This window comes from Nansenia antarctica (genome assembly GCF_963989245.1).
Source record: "Nansenia antarctica genome assembly, chromosome: 7".
In the NCBI taxonomy this organism is placed as follows: domain Eukaryota; kingdom Metazoa; phylum Chordata; class Actinopteri; order Argentiniformes; family Microstomatidae; genus Nansenia; species Nansenia antarctica.
The window spans coordinates 46,290,844-46,308,492 of NC_137677.1; the positions used below are offsets into that span (position 1 = coordinate 46,290,844).

General features: G+C 45.3%; 2 protein-coding genes across 2 annotated transcripts in view; one reads left to right on the forward strand and one right to left on the reverse strand.

Annotated features, from left to right (window-relative positions):
* Positions 1-827: 827 nt before the first annotated feature.
* On the forward strand, positions 828-5,501 carry myl1 (myosin, light chain 1, alkali; skeletal, fast; the record flags this gene model as incomplete). The annotated part of the gene is made up of 7 exons (XM_080536798.1): positions 828-977; positions 1,698-1,883; positions 2,491-2,518; positions 4,211-4,354; positions 4,779-4,952; positions 5,096-5,173; positions 5,473-5,501. 7 exons carry the CDS (start codon positions 828-830, stop codon positions 5,499-5,501), a joined length of 789 nt encoding a protein of 262 aa, XP_080392924.1.
* Positions 5,502-7,958: 2,457 nt separating this feature from the next.
* map2 (microtubule-associated protein 2) overlaps positions 7,959-17,649 on the reverse strand; it is a gene marked incomplete at both ends in the record, with an annotated part of 29,980 nt that continues 20,289 nt past the window's right edge. The window contains 6 exons of the mRNA XM_080536799.1: positions 7,959-8,174; positions 8,307-8,419; positions 9,042-9,123; positions 10,189-10,281; positions 11,942-12,034; positions 16,065-16,384. Coding sequence (XP_080392925.1) covers positions 7,959-8,174; positions 8,307-8,419; positions 9,042-9,123; positions 10,189-10,281; positions 11,942-12,034; positions 16,065-16,384 — 917 coding nt within the window. The remainder of the gene's footprint in view (positions 8,175-8,306; positions 8,420-9,041; positions 9,124-10,188; positions 10,282-11,941; positions 12,035-16,064; positions 16,385-17,649) is intronic.

Consider the following 17,649-nt stretch of genomic DNA (forward strand, 5'->3'; position numbering starts at 1 on the left):
TACGGTTCTATCTCCGTTTAGAATTATAAGGTTCTATCTCCGTTTAGGGACGTTCAGAGATATTGAGCGTCAACGTTTTTACATTCCATTATGTTCTGTGAGATGGAACCTTTGTATTTTACGAATTACTAACTATTTTTAAGTCAACATTTTAAAAAATAACACCACACAGGCATTAATAAACACCTAATGGATCAGATTATGTAAAAAACTAAATTTTGACAAAAATGGAGATAGAACCTTATAATTCTAACGTCACGATCTGGGTCCCCCCCCCCCAGTGTTGTGTCTCGGTAGCAAGCAAACTGCCGCTTGGGAACGATGTAGAATTGCATGAAATGCGCTTAGGGAATACCACATTTTCCTTGGAGAGGAACCCTCCCAGACCCTCTGGCCAACTTATGATTAGGCTATTATGATTGTTGTGTGTGCATACCCTAGCCCCTGTGATCCTGCTATGCAAATGCCAATAGAAAGTGTGGGGATAGAAATTAGCGACCCCCCAGTGACCCCCAGCAACCTCGTTCAGCGTTTCCAATGTTTTTCTTTTTTTTTTATTCAGGGGGGGCTGTTCAAAAATAAACAGTTTCTGACGCTCAACCCCTCGACTTAAATGGCTCGCCCCCTATGCCATGTATAGAAAGGGACCCCCTCCCCTCTTGCGCGCTGTCCAATCCTCTTAGGGGGGCTACTTTGATGACGGTGCTGAGTCAAATATCCTCATATATATACCCCCCGACGCCCCTCTCATCCTCTGAGTCCCCTCCAACCGTACACTCCTCGTGTTGTCTGTATTTCTGTTGTAAGGAAGAACTTAAGAGCTAAAAATGGCACCCAAGAAGGACGCTAAGGCCCCCGCTAAGCCCGCCGCGGCGGCAGCCCCGGCCGCCGCCAAGCCCAAGGTGGAGAAGGAGCCCGAGAAGATCGAGCCCGAAGCCCCCCCTCCCCCCCCACCAGTTGACCTGGCCGCCATCAAGGTAACTTTCGTGCCCTATCCTACGTGTGCGTTAGTCCGGTCAAGAAATGTTCATAATTCCTGTGTGACATTAGGCCTGATCACTAAGTGAGGTTAGAATTATAAGGTTCTATCTCCATTTTTGTCAAAATTGAGTTTTTTTACATAAGCTGATCCATTAGATGTTTATTAATGCCTGTGTGGTGTTATTTTTAAAATGTTGACATTTTTGAGTTAGTAATTCATAAAATACAAAGGTTCCATCTCACAGAACATAATGGAATTGGATTTCGTTATACATTTGGCATGTCTAGTGCTGTGTTTCTCCTAAGTGACATGTTGTACCCGAGGGACTTTATTTCCCACTTATTATCACCACTGCAAGTCTAATAGGCATCAATTTGCTTTTGGGAGAGGCCTCATGCAGACTTTCACATGTATTTTGTAGGAAGTGGATCCCACTAGGCCTTCTGCTACTTTAATATGATATGAAGTCTCAGTTTGTCACCTAGCCTGTTATTCTGGTAGGACAGCCTATAGCTACATTGTGCGAGATCATACTTGAATGCATATTTGAAGTTCTTCTGAAGTTGTTTTTAGTCAGCTATCTGAGAGTCGGACACTATAAAAACGGCACAGCCGCACTTGTCAGTCAGTTCTGAGGAATCAGTACCACGGATAGCTCCAGAGGCGCGAGGCTGCACGCACCCTCACAGAGGCCACACCCCTCGCACCCTCACAGAGGCCACGCACCCTCACAGAGGCCACACCCCCTCACAGAGGCCACACCCCTCACAGAGGCCACACCCCTCACAGAGGCCACACCCCTCTCACCCTCACAGAGACCACGCACCCTCACAGAGGCCACGCCCCTCTCACCCTCACAGAGGCCACACCCCTCGCACCCCATTGGTTGGCTGTTGTCGTTGTGACAAATACGAAATGGCAATGCAGTATGCCACCAAATGTGGAGATGTTAATGTATCTAAAGACGGACCTCGAACAAACAAGTTCCATCGTATAAGTAGAGATGCAACTAATTTGGGCATGAGGAATAGAATTTGACTCCCATGATCGATTATATAGCAAGAGCAGATTCAATAAATACAACTTTTTACAACTATATATTACAATTTTTCTTTTCTAATTTGCTGTTTTTTTGCCACAACTGTGAAATTAGAGGCTACAAATACTGAATATTGCCATAAGCCATAGCATATTATTTGCAAAGTAATGTTTTCTACCATGACCATATGGAAGATATGCACCTGAATGTGCCTGCCATTATCAAATCAATTGATTTGCTCTCATGCACCCAAACATGAGATTCCCTCTCAGAAGTATGGAATCAAGGGTTAAATTGGGATTTCCATTGCGGCTGTGTGCCCAATGAACTGTATGTGTCCCTTTCTTCTGTTTCCCTGGTGTGTGTGTGTGGGGGGGGGGGGATATAGGCTTGGGAGTAGGCTATAGGTGTTGATGCCCCCATCCCACCCCACCCTTATCTTATGGTTGTTTTCTGTTGCCCTCTACAGGTGGAGTTCACTCCAGACCAGATGGAGGGTAAGTTACTGTAGTGTTACTCTATCCCTCTCCTAATTTAAAAACTCCCATAAATCTTTCCTACATAACATGAAGTAGCTGACATTGTGATTTGTGATCCGCACAACCTGGATGGATAAATAGTGTAGTGAGTTATGGTCGGGGCACAACATGCCTGCAGCAACAGCCGGTTAGATTCAGATTCAGATTCAGATTCATTTATTTATTCAAGGGACCGTGCATATTAATAAAACAAAAATACATTGTAAATACGCCAGAGTTAGCCCGAAAGCTAGTTTTCATCCGCAGTCCCTATGCCATGATGTTTTATACGGCTCCCTGGAGGAAAAAGGTATATTTAAAAGATAAAATATAGGTAGACCTAGGCACAAAAAAGTAGACAGGACAAGCATTTAGCTTAAGGGCATAACATAGGGGGTTAAAAGAGCATATCCCCAGATTATTTGGCTGGTTTTAGTTGCTTGTAAAATTCTGGAACGATTAACAGATTTGCACATGTAATCAAATGAGTTCACTAAATAGTGGCAAGGAGTCAGATTCAGCATCAATCACTTTATTTAAGCCTTTCTTTTATTTGTATGAATACATTTTTACTGTGCCCCAAAAATAAACACTTCCACGGTTTGTTGTCAACATTGGATAATACTTTTAACATATGTTCTTGGGAGTAGACTATGCACCTAGCAACTCAGCATAGACCAGCGAGTCATGGTGCCGGGTGTTGGTTACGCTGTGGTCAGCATGCATCTGTTTACAGACACTCTTACCTTATAAAGGAGGAGCTTATTCTCAGCTGCATATCCATTCCAAGTCGGTGCTTTAAATGCCTCATCTTGGGCATCCTGTGGCGTCCAGAGACAGCTGTCTGTGCGCAAAGATCAGATTAGAGCTACACTATCAATCTTACCACGGATCACTTTCTTAATTGCAAAGCCCCTTAGACATGTCTGCCTTTCGCCCGGAACTGTCTCTGCCAGTGGAACGCATGTGATTGCCTATTGTCATTAGTTGGGATAGATTCAGTGAAGTGCGTTCCACCTGAGATAACCTGCTGCTGCGCACGTGCAGGCTGCTCCCCCCCCCCAAAAAAAAATCAAAAACAAAAATCAATGTGCAAATAAATAACCCAATACCAATTTTCACCTCAACTATTATGTCACTAGTTTCTGTACATGTATAGTAGGTTAGGATGCCATAAGAATGGTTGGGCCAACAATAGCTGTCCCACACATCAAACTGCCAGCCATAGACCTACTTATTGTGCACCTTAAACAATAATCCAATAATCCAATAGGATAATAAACAATAATCCAATTATCCAATAGGGATAGTGGTGGCCTAGTGGATGGTGAGTTGGCCTGGTGATCAGGTCATGAGTTCAAATCCCACCTGGGAACACCACCACTAGTGTGCTCTTGAGTAAGGCACTTAGCCCTAAATCACTCCATGGAGACTGTCCCTGTAATTGTAAATCGCTTTGGGAAATGGTAAACATGTAATCCAACATTGTGAACTTTAAATAATAATCCATCCATGTTTTATCAATACATGTATTGTAAACCATAATGAGTGTGCATGTTTGTTTCTGAGAGCTCTTGGTTTGTTACCCTGGATAGCCTCTGTTGGCCACTGGCCTACGCAGGGATTCTGGGAATAATAACAGCCTTCCTCTCTCCTCTCATTCTATCACAGACTACAGAGAGGCTTTCGGTCTCTTCGACAAGGTGGGTGACAGCAAGGTGGCTTACAACCAGATCGCTGACATTATGCGTGCTCTGGGACAGAACCCCACCAACAAGGAGGTGAAATTCCTCCTGGCCAACCCCTCCGACGATGGTAAGACACACCAAACTCCCTCTCTTTCTCTCTTTCTCTCTCTCACACACACACACACACACACACACACACACACACACACACACACACACACACACAGACAGACACACACACACACACACTACCCCGTTTCTCCAAGTACATTGTTCACTCAATAGGTGACAAAAACCTGGGAATAGTGAGAACCCTTTATAGCATATTGTTACAATTCACCACTGATATGACCGACAGAGTAACACCAAGAGGCTATCTTTTTAAAACCCCATTTAAGGGTTACAGGCTGTCAGTGTGATACATAATATTGCTCTCTTTATCTTTCACTGACAGTGATGTCTCTGTGCAGTGATGATGGGGCTATTGTCAATCGGATACGTGTGTATACACATGGCTTGAGCGTCCTGTCTTTCTCTCTTTTCCCGCCCAGACATGCTTAACAAGAGAGTGGACTTCGAAGGATTCCTGCCCATGCTCCAGCACATCGTCAACAGCCCAAACAAGGGAACCTTCGACGACTACGTTGAGGGTCTGCGCGTCTTTGACAAGGAGGGCAACGGCACAGTGAGCGGCGCTGAGCTGCGTATCGTTCTGTCAACACTGGGTCAGTGGCAGTGCTTGGTTCAGTGGAGTAAATGTGTGTGTGTGTGTTGGTGTGTGTGTGTGTGTGTGTGTGTACTGTATGTATGTGTGCACATGTTAAATGAGATGTGTTGATGACCTGCTATCTCCCATCTCTCCCTACAGGTGAGAAGATGAATGAGCAAGAGGTTGATGCTCTCATGCAAGGACAGGAGGACGAGAACGGCACCATCAACTACGAGGGTGAGTCTACAATATCATATGATTATACAATTTGATTATAATGTGTGATGTACTGTACATCCACAGAATAGAATTATTCTAAAATTATTCAAAGATATTCAGAGCTCAGGTATTGTATGAGCATTAGTTTTAATCCTTTATTTGTGTTTTATCAAAATAAATTGGAAAGTTCACTCACCATTTTCTCTCTCTCTCTCTCTCTCTCTCCCCCTCTCTCATTCCCCCTCTCCCTCTCCCCCTCTCCCCCTCTCCCTCTCCCTCTCCCTCTCTCTGATCCCTGTGCACCACCACACTCACAGCCTTCGTCAAGCACATCATGTCTGTGTAAGAAGCCTCCTGCTCCAGTGGTGAGGAAGCTGACATATATCTGCAGACCCCATGGTGTCGGGACATCCACTCACTGTTTCCATTGCCACCTGGGAAACAGGGGAAAAAGGACTATGAGATGTCATTTCTGAACCGTTCATTTTTTTTTTAGTAGCTTCGTTCTTTCCATCTTTTTCTGTCCGACTCCGTTGTTCTCTATTCACCTCCATTGGAAGCCATCCTTGTTTTCTCGCCGACGCTCCTCTTACCCCCGTCTTGCCGGGGTATGCCTCCCCACAGTGGAATGGTGAGGGAGAGAAGGTACAGTAGGAATGACTCACTGCCACATCCATCCCTGGCTGCCTGGATCATTGGGCCGGTAGTAACTGGCTTTGCTCAAGACTGACCATCAGTACTCTCTTCTCCCGGTGCTAATTTATTTTTCTCCTTTGTCATTTCACATAATAAACTTTTCACAAACTCCTATTTGTCAAGGCTCTTATTTTTTTGCTCTATTTTTTGACTTTGGAGAGAATGTTGAAAAAAATGTAATGTCATGAGAAACGTGTGCCTTGTTCCATCGTGGCTTTGGCCTCTACTGATGACATACAGTAGCAAGAAGAGACATAATTAATTATTGGGGTTGTCTGCATTGATAGAGGAAACATACAGTAGTCGATGACATATTTAAAAAGGGCTAGACGTTTAGCCTGTGATCTGTGAACCAAAAGAAAACTAATTCAGAAAAAATCAGAAATACTCCCATATCAGGTATTTTTCTTTCTTTTTATTGTCATTAATTGTTAAGACCATTGGTTATCAGTGTCATATCAACAGGAGAAAAACTGCGTACATCTACTTGACCTTTTAAATACATTTACAGTTGCTGTAGGTTGGGGATTCGGGATGGGGGATGCAGAAGAAACACAGAAGCAAACCAACATCAGGAGCACAGGGAGGGAGGGAGTACCACAAATGGCAACAGAAAAAATACACAGGAACACTTTATCAAACAGATGCAACGTGATTGAGTTTATATTTCTTCCAGTTTGTTTTTATGAAATGTATTTAAATTCATTTTTTCAATGTTTATTTTTTCCCCTAAATGTTGACACAAAACAAACCTAGCATCCAGATGTACAGTAGATGGTGTGGACACAGGGTCTGTGACACCGTAATAGTGCTTCCAGACTAGCTGCTTCCTAAGTTGGATCTAGAATCATCATAGCTTCACCCACAATGTGGTTCAGACAACTGCAAGCCCTCGTGGGTGCATTTTCAGCCTGCGCCATGAACATTAACGTGACCGGTGGTCACTGGTCCCTAACCTAATGTTGAAAGATAGATCTAAAATTCATCAGGAGTAAAGCCAACACTGGTGAATAGATCATACAGTAGTATCAGTGAATCTGTAGTATTCAGACTGTTTGTAGGCTCCTTTGTTACAGTAATTCAATGTTTCTGTAAAATGAGACATTTGGTATGAGACACGGCTGCATAATGTTCTATACAACCAGGACAGGCTAGACGGTTCTTCAGGCATACTGGTGTGTATACTGTTACATACAACCAGCTCTCTAGAGTACATAGAGAGAGCTCACGAGAAAGTTAGCAGTTTCTTACTCCTCTTCAGCGGGACTGAAAGATGCACTCCTTAGCAACGCCAGAGCAGTTGTCTGTAGTCATCAACAAGCATAGCGTCAGTTGTTAACTAATCTACAAAAACATGAAGTGTTCATTTTTATCCAATGATTCAGGAAATAACTTACTAAAATCCTTTGTTGGAAATAGAAAATAGCCTCTTTTTGTACTAGAATTGAATTGATACATGCTCATCATACCATGACCTAGCTTTTGCAATAATTGCAATTTTACAGGTATAAGTTATAGTAGGACTTAGCACTTTTTTAAAACTGTTTTGAAGAGATGTTGCTGACAAAGAGCTGGTAATATTTATACATATGTTTATATATATTGTGTATATATTATATATTGGATGTTGGGCAAGCATGACTTCCTGCAAGGATGCTTGAGTTGGGTCTGGGTCCATGCACTTTACTGAGCGAAACAACACGTGCTGCATGGTGTGTGTGGCCACATGACTTCCTACCTAGCGTAGAAAAAGGCTGCTCTCCCAAGCACTGAACAGAGACCAGCTGCCCCAATCCCTGCTCCTTACCCAGACTATTTTGTGCAAACAGCTAAAGCTGATCTTGGGTCAGTGCTTGGACACTATCTATACACACCATAAAAAAGACACAAAATAAAAGACAGGTACTTGGATTGGAAATAGAAACAGAAATTGACCAAAGTACTTCCTAAATGTAGAGTCTCTTGCTCCAGAAGGATTTTTTCTTGTTTATCTGGTTGACAGGGGAGTGAGAGCAGTGGATCAGCTCCTTGGGTATGAGGGGGATGCTGGGTAGCTGGATAGTAGGATAGGATGCAGGCTGGCGGTGTCCAGGGGCTCTAGGGGCGCTCACAAGCCCTGCTTGGCCAGGGCGGCGGTGACGTCGTCAGCCAGGGTAGCCAGCTGAGGGGACTCCAGCATGTTGATGCTGCCAGAGGAGGACAGGTGGCTTTGGCGGTGCGGGGACACAGTGCCGGACGGCCCCGGGGACTGGGTCACTATCTCTGCCCCGTGGTCCACACGGGCCTTGGCCGTGTCCTTGAACGACACCTTGTGGCTCTCGATCTAGAGGGAGTAGGGTGTGTGAGATAGGCGGGGGACACACATGTGACATGTCATATGGAAGGTGAGGTTATGCTAACCTTGAGAGAAGTGTGATGTCCTGAAACCTTCGATGATAATGATGATGGGACTCACCATTACATGGCCTCCACCTGGAGTGTGGTGTGCGTTATCCAGAGAACCCACCTTGGCCTGGGCCTTGTCTTTGAAGTCCAGCTTCACACTCTCAATGCGCACGTTACCTCCCCCTGTGGGAGAGAATAGGAGAGAAGGTTAGAGCAATTAAGACAGAGAAGAATAGACTGCAACAGACATACCGGTATATACTGATTAAATATAGTGCTTGGCAAGTCCTCCTCCCATTTATTTGATCCATCATTATGTTCGATTAAAAATTGGTCTGTAAAGAAAAAACAGATGGAAGAGACTCTGAATAAATCAATTGATAATGCCTCTGAAAGATGCTCCTGAAATTGATTATTACCTCTATGACTCAATTCGCTGAGTGTCGCAGTGTGAATTTATAATCGGGCACAAAAGCTGAGAGTGCATGTGACCAGTGAATGTGACCAGTAGATGGCGCTGCAGACCTCTAATGCAGTCAGTCGCCACCTCCTCAGAGCATGGGGGGAATTGTCCGCATCGCACAGCAAACATCTGATCCTCTTATGATGCTCTCTCACTCTGTCCTTTACGACAATAAGACAAAAGTCTAATTGTGCACCCTGTGGCTGCTGTGCATTGTGTGCTCTGCACATAAAACAGTGATCTATGTCCAATAGGTCACTGTGGCTGCTGACCGTGTGTCGTGGACATAGGCTCACAGATCCGCCCACTGAGGGAGGGAATCATGGCTCCAGGCTAGGTTACCTGGCCGGTGGCGGATGTTGTCCAGGGATCCACATTTGGAGGTCACGTGACTCAGGTCGATCTTCTTGGTCTGGATCTGCACCTGTAGGAGATGACCTGGTCAGAGTTGGCCTGGCTGAGCCCAAACATTTACTACTGCCATTACCTCCATTCTCCGGAGATGGAGGATCAAGAAGTTGAAACTGAATCAGAACTATCATTTCCTATCTACAGTAATGGACTGTATCCAGTTGACACGTTGTGTAACAGCACCAATGTTGTGTTTCAGCACCGATACTGTACGTTGTGAAGCATGGCGTGCTGTTCTCCACATTCCCGGCAATAGCTAGAACTTTGGAGTAAATGCCAAAGCATATCGAAATAATTTTCCTCTAATGAGAACGCTCTCATTTACTGTATTTGACTAAGTGCGAGACTGGAAAACACTTAAAACAAGAGTGCCCATTCTGAATTAGCCACAGGCAAAGACATAATACACAGAACAGCACAGAGGAGGTTATGTATTATGACAACACCCAGGTGATCTGGAGAGAGAAGGAACCTCACTAACAGGCGGCACTATGAGAGTAAGAAAGCAAGCACAACAGGGGCATAGGCATTAGACAGTGACAAATCACAAGAACACAGGAGGTGTATCCATCAAGCTGATTCAAGAGGAGATGCCTAGGGTATACCATTAATTTCCCAGTGTTAATCATTTCGCCTGAACACGTAAGTGGTTTTAGTTGAAATGGTGTCTGATAGACGCCGTTACCCCTGACCATGCAAATGCTAGTGAAGGTGTGAGTGCTCAGAAAGATGCGGCTGTGATTTATGTCACAGACAATAAGGGTTTGGGTCATTTGGCCTCTCCATATACAAATCTTTATCAACCCATCTTTTCAATTGTACCCCAAATGTGGGGTTGTGAGGTTCAGAGATGAGGTTTCCCTATTCTCCCAAGAAACAAAAACCACAGCCACAGAGAAGAGAGGGTGTTAATGCAGGGAACTAGGTGAGCAGCACACAGTCTGGGTCCAGATAAGCACCAGTCCTGCCTCTCTGTGGAACTCTGACCCAGTGAGTGTGAAGAAGGGATACCACCACAAAGAGAGAGAAAGAGAAAGAAAGAGAAAGATATAAGTGCGTATTAGGGTAAGAGACTCACGTTTCCACCACCTGCAGAATACTGCCTTTTGTCCAGGGAGCCACACCTAGACTGAACGTGGCTAAAGTCCAGTTTAACACTGGGAATGAGAACCTGTGGGATGCGAGGGGGTTGTGAGTGAGAGGGATCAAGGTTGGGACACGCCACTTAATTCAGAAGCTCAGCAAACAGCTTCCCTGAGGTCTCGCCACACAGAGCATCATACAAGCAGTGAACCCTGACCCAGCCCCCCTCACTGCTTCTCAGAGCTAACATCATGACATTGGTCATTTTAAGTTGAAAACACCAGGCATGGGAGACCACTCTCTGTCTCTCGTTGTCAACCGTGCCCCTTGGTGTTTGCTTTATTTATGTACATAACCACTGTGACCTTTTGTTTTTAGTTACCGCTGAGCAGCCTAATGCACTATAGCTTAGTGTTCTCCAAGAGGAGAAGCTAGCGTAGCATCCCCTGACATGCTGTTGGGCTTTCAAAATGTGAGCTGGGTTCTGAATCGGCCAGGACTACTAAGACTGTCTGCTGTCTGTTTCAAACAGAGACTGTGTGTAACGTGATGAACTAGAATGTACAGGACAGGGCTTCTAGAACATGCCTGTGAGTGCGTGTGATTGGAATGTTCCGCAGCTGTAACGAGACACACACACACACACATACACACACACGCACACACAGAATAACAGTGTTGGGCACGCCATTACAAAACATTAACACATTCCAACATGTATAGAGCTAGACAGGCAGAGTGTGGGGAATAGAACAGAGAAGAAAGAAAGAGGCTGGCAGTAGAGACAGGAGAGAAGTAAAGTCGTAGAGAAACGGTGAGGATTGAAAGGGAGAGAGAGAAAGAGAGGAGAGAGGGAGAAAGAGAGATTGGCAGAGAGGTCATCTGGCTGGAGGTCACAGCTGGAGCTTCACAGAAAAACAAGTACGGTATAAACATTCCTCCCACAGTGTTTCTACTATCACAATAAACATTCTGATAAATACCCTCATGTTGTACTTCTCTATGCTTAACATTTCAGTACGCTAATAATGTGCTATAATCTATACATGTTTTTTTATTTTTTTTAATGTTGCAGGAAAAGTCTATTTTATACTAAGCCATAGAGAGGTACACATGATTGTTTCACAGCGCATGGGGATTCCATGAAGGATGCACAAGTGTTGATGAGATAATTGTAGTATCAACACCATCATTGTTGCATGTGGATATATATACACCTCACTAGAGTGGGTATATATTACAACCAGGTGAACAACAAGAAGAGGAGACTTCAGTTCTGAACATCAGTCTGTTCAGGAGGCAAGGTGTTCAGGGGAGTTAGTCAGTGGATGTGTGCTTGTGTGCACGGGGGAGCGGAACTGGGTCTACAAAAAGAGAAAGACTAGATCTCCACACACTATTGGAACATTCTTTAAACAACCAAAGGTGAGAGTTGGTGGATGTCAAATCTAGCTGTGTTGCACTGGACAGTGTGAGTGTGTGTGTGTGTGTGTGTGTGTGTGTGTGTGTGTGTGCGCGTGTGTGTGTGTGTGTGTGTGTGTGTGTGTGTGTGTGTGTGTGTGTGTGTATGAGGCAGACTGGCTGAACTGGGGCTGGGAACTGATGCTGGGGTGGTGTGGTGTGTGTGGAGGACGTTAAGGGACAGGGCTGAAGGTTGACCCCCTCAGGCCTTGAACTAGAGACAGTCCACTCATCTCCCAATAGAGGGAGAGAAAGAGAGGAAGAGGGAGAGATGGAAAGGTACATACATTGCCTCCACGGGGAGAATGCTTCAGATTATCCTTGGATCCGCACTTTGATTGTATGTGACTGAAGTCCAGCTTCTTGTTTAAAATCTGAATCTAGAAAAATACAGAGATATGTGCCTCTTTAATGGGCGATGGAGATGCATGCTTACATGTTATGAAACGGATGTAGGCAAACATTAGAAAAACAGACATGAACGCAACACAACTATGAACAGAGTCCAGAATTTGGATTCAGTAGATACAGTGAACAGCATATATTGTAGATGCAGTTTGTGACCCTATTGAGCCTCAGGCAGTGTCCTTTGATACCCTTTCATTTCTGATCCCACCGATAAATCAGAAAGCAGAGTACTGTGAAAACAACTCTGGGGACAAGGTAGATCTCCTGCCTGTGTTTATTTGTCTACTAGGAGTGTGAGAGTGTCTGTGTGAGTGGGAGGGGAGATCTCGGTAGATGGTGGTGTACCAGCGGGCCTTTGGTTGGCATGTGTCCCCATGTGACACTGTGTGCGGCTGACACGTATAAGGTGAGAGAGATCACGCGCAGGAACGGTCTCCAGATCCAGGATGAGCTGTGTTTGGCGTCTGTGGGTGTTGGGCTCTGTGGTCGTGGGCCTTCGGCTTTGTGTTGCTAAAAAAGCAGACACAACCATTGGACGGGTCAGTCACAGGGACTCAGTGTGGGAGGGTATACTGTGTGTAGGGTATACGCACTGGGTTCTGCTATGCTACAGAGCAGAGTGTGACTATCAGGGTCTATCATAGGTCTGTATTTGGGTATGGGGGTCTAAGGCAAAGCAATGAGTATGGATGGTCTACTAAGGGGAATAAAATATAGGACGTGTGTATGCAGAGGGTGAGTAGGCCTACATGTATGTATGCATGGGGGGAGACAGAGAGAGAGAGAGGGAGGGGGAGGAGTCTAATCTATGGGTCTAATATATCTCCCTGCCCACTAACATATCTAAGGGGGAAGTAGATTGGCAATAGTTCTTATCAATCCCAAGGATGACAGAGTCGTGGGATGGGAGGTGTTTTCTAGGAGTAACGGAGAGCTGGCTGAACAGGTTCTAAAAGGATACAAAAGAACAAAGGCTAAAATGAAGCCAAGACCGTTCTTAATTAGAGGTGTCCTCTGCTCCCTGGAGAGCGTTGAATGAACACACCAGTACAGTATGTTTCCACAATGTATCAGACTCACAGGACCGTATGAAGAGACCTATGGACAATAGACTTAGCAGGATAATGAACCTCGATGTTTATACAATGGACCGTGGATAGGCCAGCCAAACCTCCGAGGGGGATACCACCGTATCTGGCCAGAAATGAGGCTGAGCTTTTTGAATTAGGACAGTCTAATGGATGGGTGGGTGTCTGTCCTGGAATGGGTGTCTGTCTTCAATGACAGATGAGGTGAACACTGAAGTAAGGACACTTAAGGGGGTGAGACACTTAAATGTGTCTCTGCCATGTGTTGGTCTATAGGACTAGTTCGACTCTCAGTATAATATGGTAGCCACCGCCTGCTGTACAGTATCTCTCTGTTATAGACTGTATTTGGTTGGAGGGAAAGAGTGTGGAGAGTGTTCAACCATGAGAAAAGGTTAAACATTATATAGCTGTAGCTTATAGCACTTAAGATGTAAGAGACATTCCAAAATGAATTCCAATCTAAAACAACAGACTCTCACACACAAGGGGATACACTTAGGATGGAGGACAGCACGCAGGAGCAAAGCCAAGCACACAGTGAGCGCTGGCGTCACAAGACCCTCTTATGTGCAAGAAGGAGACCCTCTTGCAATGTTGTAAGAAGATGAGGTGGGGAGAAAGGTGAACTTATAAAACAACAGGAAAGTATGTATGTCTCACAACAGATATATAGATGTATTGTATATGTCACTTCGGCTAGAATCAAAGTCATGCAATTCTGATAATTTACAAAAGACAAGACATAACACAGGTCAACAACAGTGGAGGCAACAATGAGGTCAATAAAAACAAAATAATTTTGTCTAAAAACTTATTTTAGTCTATCATGACCTGTCCCAAGGGCATCTTAAGTAATAATTGATAACGTTATTTTTTTACCAGAGGTCCCCAAGACAGTCTCACTCATATCCCCCTCTATCTCTTTTAATTATTCATCAGCTTCTGAAAACTAACCCAAATAGAGAGGTCTGAGTGGCTGTCTGAGGTTCTGCTACGGAGACTCCTGAAAGATTAATATGCCTTCATATCACTCCTAAATCATAGAATCAAAGAGGCAGAAACCAAAACCAGTGCCTAAAAGGGGACTATTTTAACACACTCTGTTAGGATTCCCAGTAAGAGATTGGGGATGGCAGCCTCACCAACCCTGTGCCCCAGACATTCACCCCTGAGCAAAAGTGTACGGTGTCCCTTCCAGTTGGGTGCATGTCAGAGACACTTCCAGTCACCCTGGCTGGGAGGCCAGGGGTGCTGCGATGTTCCAGACGACCCCACCTTCCAAGGTGTGTTTAGAGTGCTTCGACAGTGAGAGGACGTCCTTGCACTCATCCTCCAGACTTCAGCCTGCTCTGCTCTTAAGTGTGCTACTGCATACTTTCCCCATGTCTCTTCTTGGGTAGTGGTGGTCTAGTGGATAGTGAGTTGGACTTGGGATCGGAAGGTTGTGAGTTCAAATCCCGCCTGAAACCACACCACTACTAGTGTGCCCTTGAGTAAGGCACTTAGCCCTCAGTTACTCCAGGGGGAATGTCCCTGTAATTCGTAATTGTAAGTCGCTTTGGATAAAAGCGTCTGCTAAATGGCAAAATTAAATTAATTAAAATCTTCTGACAGCATGATATGCTTTTGTTGCCCTCAGTAGCAGCAGTTCATGTAACCATTTGAAACCAAAACAAAGTGCCCTATTGGCTTGGAAGATATCATTTCATATCGGTTAAACAAGTAAAGACAAGAAAATAGATTCAGCAGAGCTAAAAAGATAATCCAAGTATTTCTATTATTTTAATGAGACGGAGGGCTTGTTGAAACCTACAGTTGTGTCTCTTCTACCCACAATGCCATTTTGTCATTCACTCTCCTGACACCTAAACCAGACATTTTCAGACATCAGGCATTACAACTCCAACCTGAGCAGAGTGAAGTACCCTTTGAGTCCCCTGCATCCCTCTCAGGCGGTGCAGTGTATAACCAGTGTGTGCTACTGCCACTACCTCTCCCGCCCAGACACACTCCCCCCCCATGTGTAGACGGTCCAGCCCATTGCCTCTGCAGATGACAGGCAGTGTTTGAATGATTTCTGTTCTCTGCACTACTGCACACTGCCACGGGCCAGACATAAACATGTCAGACAAACACAGGCGCTCTAATCAGGTCATCACAGGAGGCTTGTAAGAGGTGATCTATGCAGACACACTGTTGTTTCTATCATCAACTCTGGCCATGAGTGTGTGTTTTATCTCTGAGAGTCAGATCAGTGTCATTTTCTAAGTAACTAGGGTTAAATGCTAAATGATGGAGAGAAGAGAGTAGCTATAAAACAGTGTGTGTGTGTGTGTATGTGTGTGTGTGTGTGTGTGTGTGTGTGTGTGTGTGTGTGGTGTGTGTGTGGTGTGTGTGTGTGTGTGTGTGTGTGTGTGTGCGTGTGTGAGTGTGTGTGTGTGTGCGTGTAGCTCAACACACTATAAAATGGCAAACAGAAAAGTCAATTTCTTCGTCTGCTAGAATTTCTTCGTCTGCTAAGTCCTTCATTTGCCTTACCCACCTGAACCCTCTGTCGCCACTCTAAAATGGGAGATTCTCACTGTCCTCCTTTTAAAACCGTGACCCAGCAGACAGCAGACAGACAGAGGGGGGGGGGGGAAGCCACAGCAACAAGGGAGCGACAGACTATGATTATGGAGAGGGACAGGAAAGGGGAAGAGGGAGGCACAGGGAATTCACAGCCCAGATAAAGGCCTGAACAGAAAAGGAGCCAGCATTTATAGCAGGAGTAAGAGAGAAACAGAAAAAGGATGAACTAGAAAGGCAGACAGAGAAAGAGAAAAAAGGGAGAGGGAATAAATAAAGAGAGGGAATGGGTAACCAGAGGGTGGGGGTACCCAGAGCATGGGGACAGAGGAGGGGCACCTACCTGGCCCCCCTTGGGCTGGTACTTGATGTTGTCTGTGGAGCCGATCTTGGACTTGACGTTTTTGAGGTCAGGCAGAGGCTGGTTGAGGAGGCGCAGCTGTTTGGGCGTGGTGGCGGGGGACTTGGGCGGGGTGCGGATCAGCGCCACCTTCTTCTCCTGGGACAGCAGGCTGAGGGACTTGGGCGTGCCGGGGGTACGCGGGGTGCCAGGGGTGCGGCAGGAGTAGCTGGGCGGGGTGCCAGGGGTGATGGCTGTGGACCCGGGGGTACGGGGGGTGGAGTGGCCACTGCGGGCCGAGCGGGAGCGCACAGACTCTGTGCCTGTGTGGGAGAGGTCACAGAGAGGTCATTCAGGGGTCACTGAGAGGTGTGCGCGTCTTCTTTGCCAGCATTCGTCCACCACAGTGATGGAGTTGGTCAAATGGAAAGTGGATACACAGAGTAGATGATCAAATAAAAGGAGGTTAACACTAGAACCGCCAGAGGGCGCCGTATACCTAAAACCGCCAACGGGTCAAATTGACGTCTGTGCCTGGCTACGGCATTTCTAGTATCCGAGCCTACAACAAAATGTACTCTGTCATTGTATTAAGGCATTGTGTTCACAAATGAATATTTCAAGTCATAAAATGGTGTTGGTCCTCTTGTTTTATAATTTAAGTATCTTTGACAACACTCATCGCTTTGCCTGTACGTCAATGTAAATCAGTCAAATATAACACTGGAAATGGGTAGGCTATTAGAAGAATATTTGGGTGGTGTGATAGGCGTAAAACGTCATTCACCACATAAATAGATAAACCATGTTATTTAAATTAACAAAGTACCTACCCCAAATGGACCATAATAACCACAGCATCGGCCTATGTTGCAACACAATGTGACGAAAGAAAGCGCGCCTTTTGGGATGTCTCAGTCGCTGAGCTGAAGGCATTTATTGCTCTGCTATATGTGAGGGGTGCATACTGCGGGAAAAAAACATTGAAATTGAAAGTTTCTGGTCGGAGAAATGGGGAAATGCCTTTTTCAACTCCACATTATCTCGGAACCGGTTTTGGGAGATCGTGCGCTTTCTGCGCTTTGACAGGAAGGAGACCCGACGCTCCCGGTTGACCACCGACAGGTTTGCGCTCATGGCTGAAGTGTGGGAGAGATTCAGGCAAAACTGCATCTCATGCTACAAGCCAGGGCAGGACATCACCGTGGATGAACAGCTGTTCCCAACGAAAACAAGGTGCCGGTTCACGCAATATATGCCCAACAAGCCAGATACATTTGGAATTAAGTTTTGACTGGCAGCAGATGTTGAGAGCAAATACCTGCTGAATGGCTTCCCATACCTGGGTAAGGATACAAGCAGACCAGCCACGCAGTCCCTCGGAGAGAATGAGTAGACTTTGAATCATATCATTGTAATTGCTAGGCAACGACATAAACAATGCAATGCCGCGTAGAGGGACTATTGTTTGTGCCGTTGGCTAGCGGTTATAATGCATTTTTATATGTGGGTCGATTTGACGCCGTGGCGGTTATAGGTATAAATGCCTGTATTTTTTATTTAGATGTATCTATACCATATTTAACAA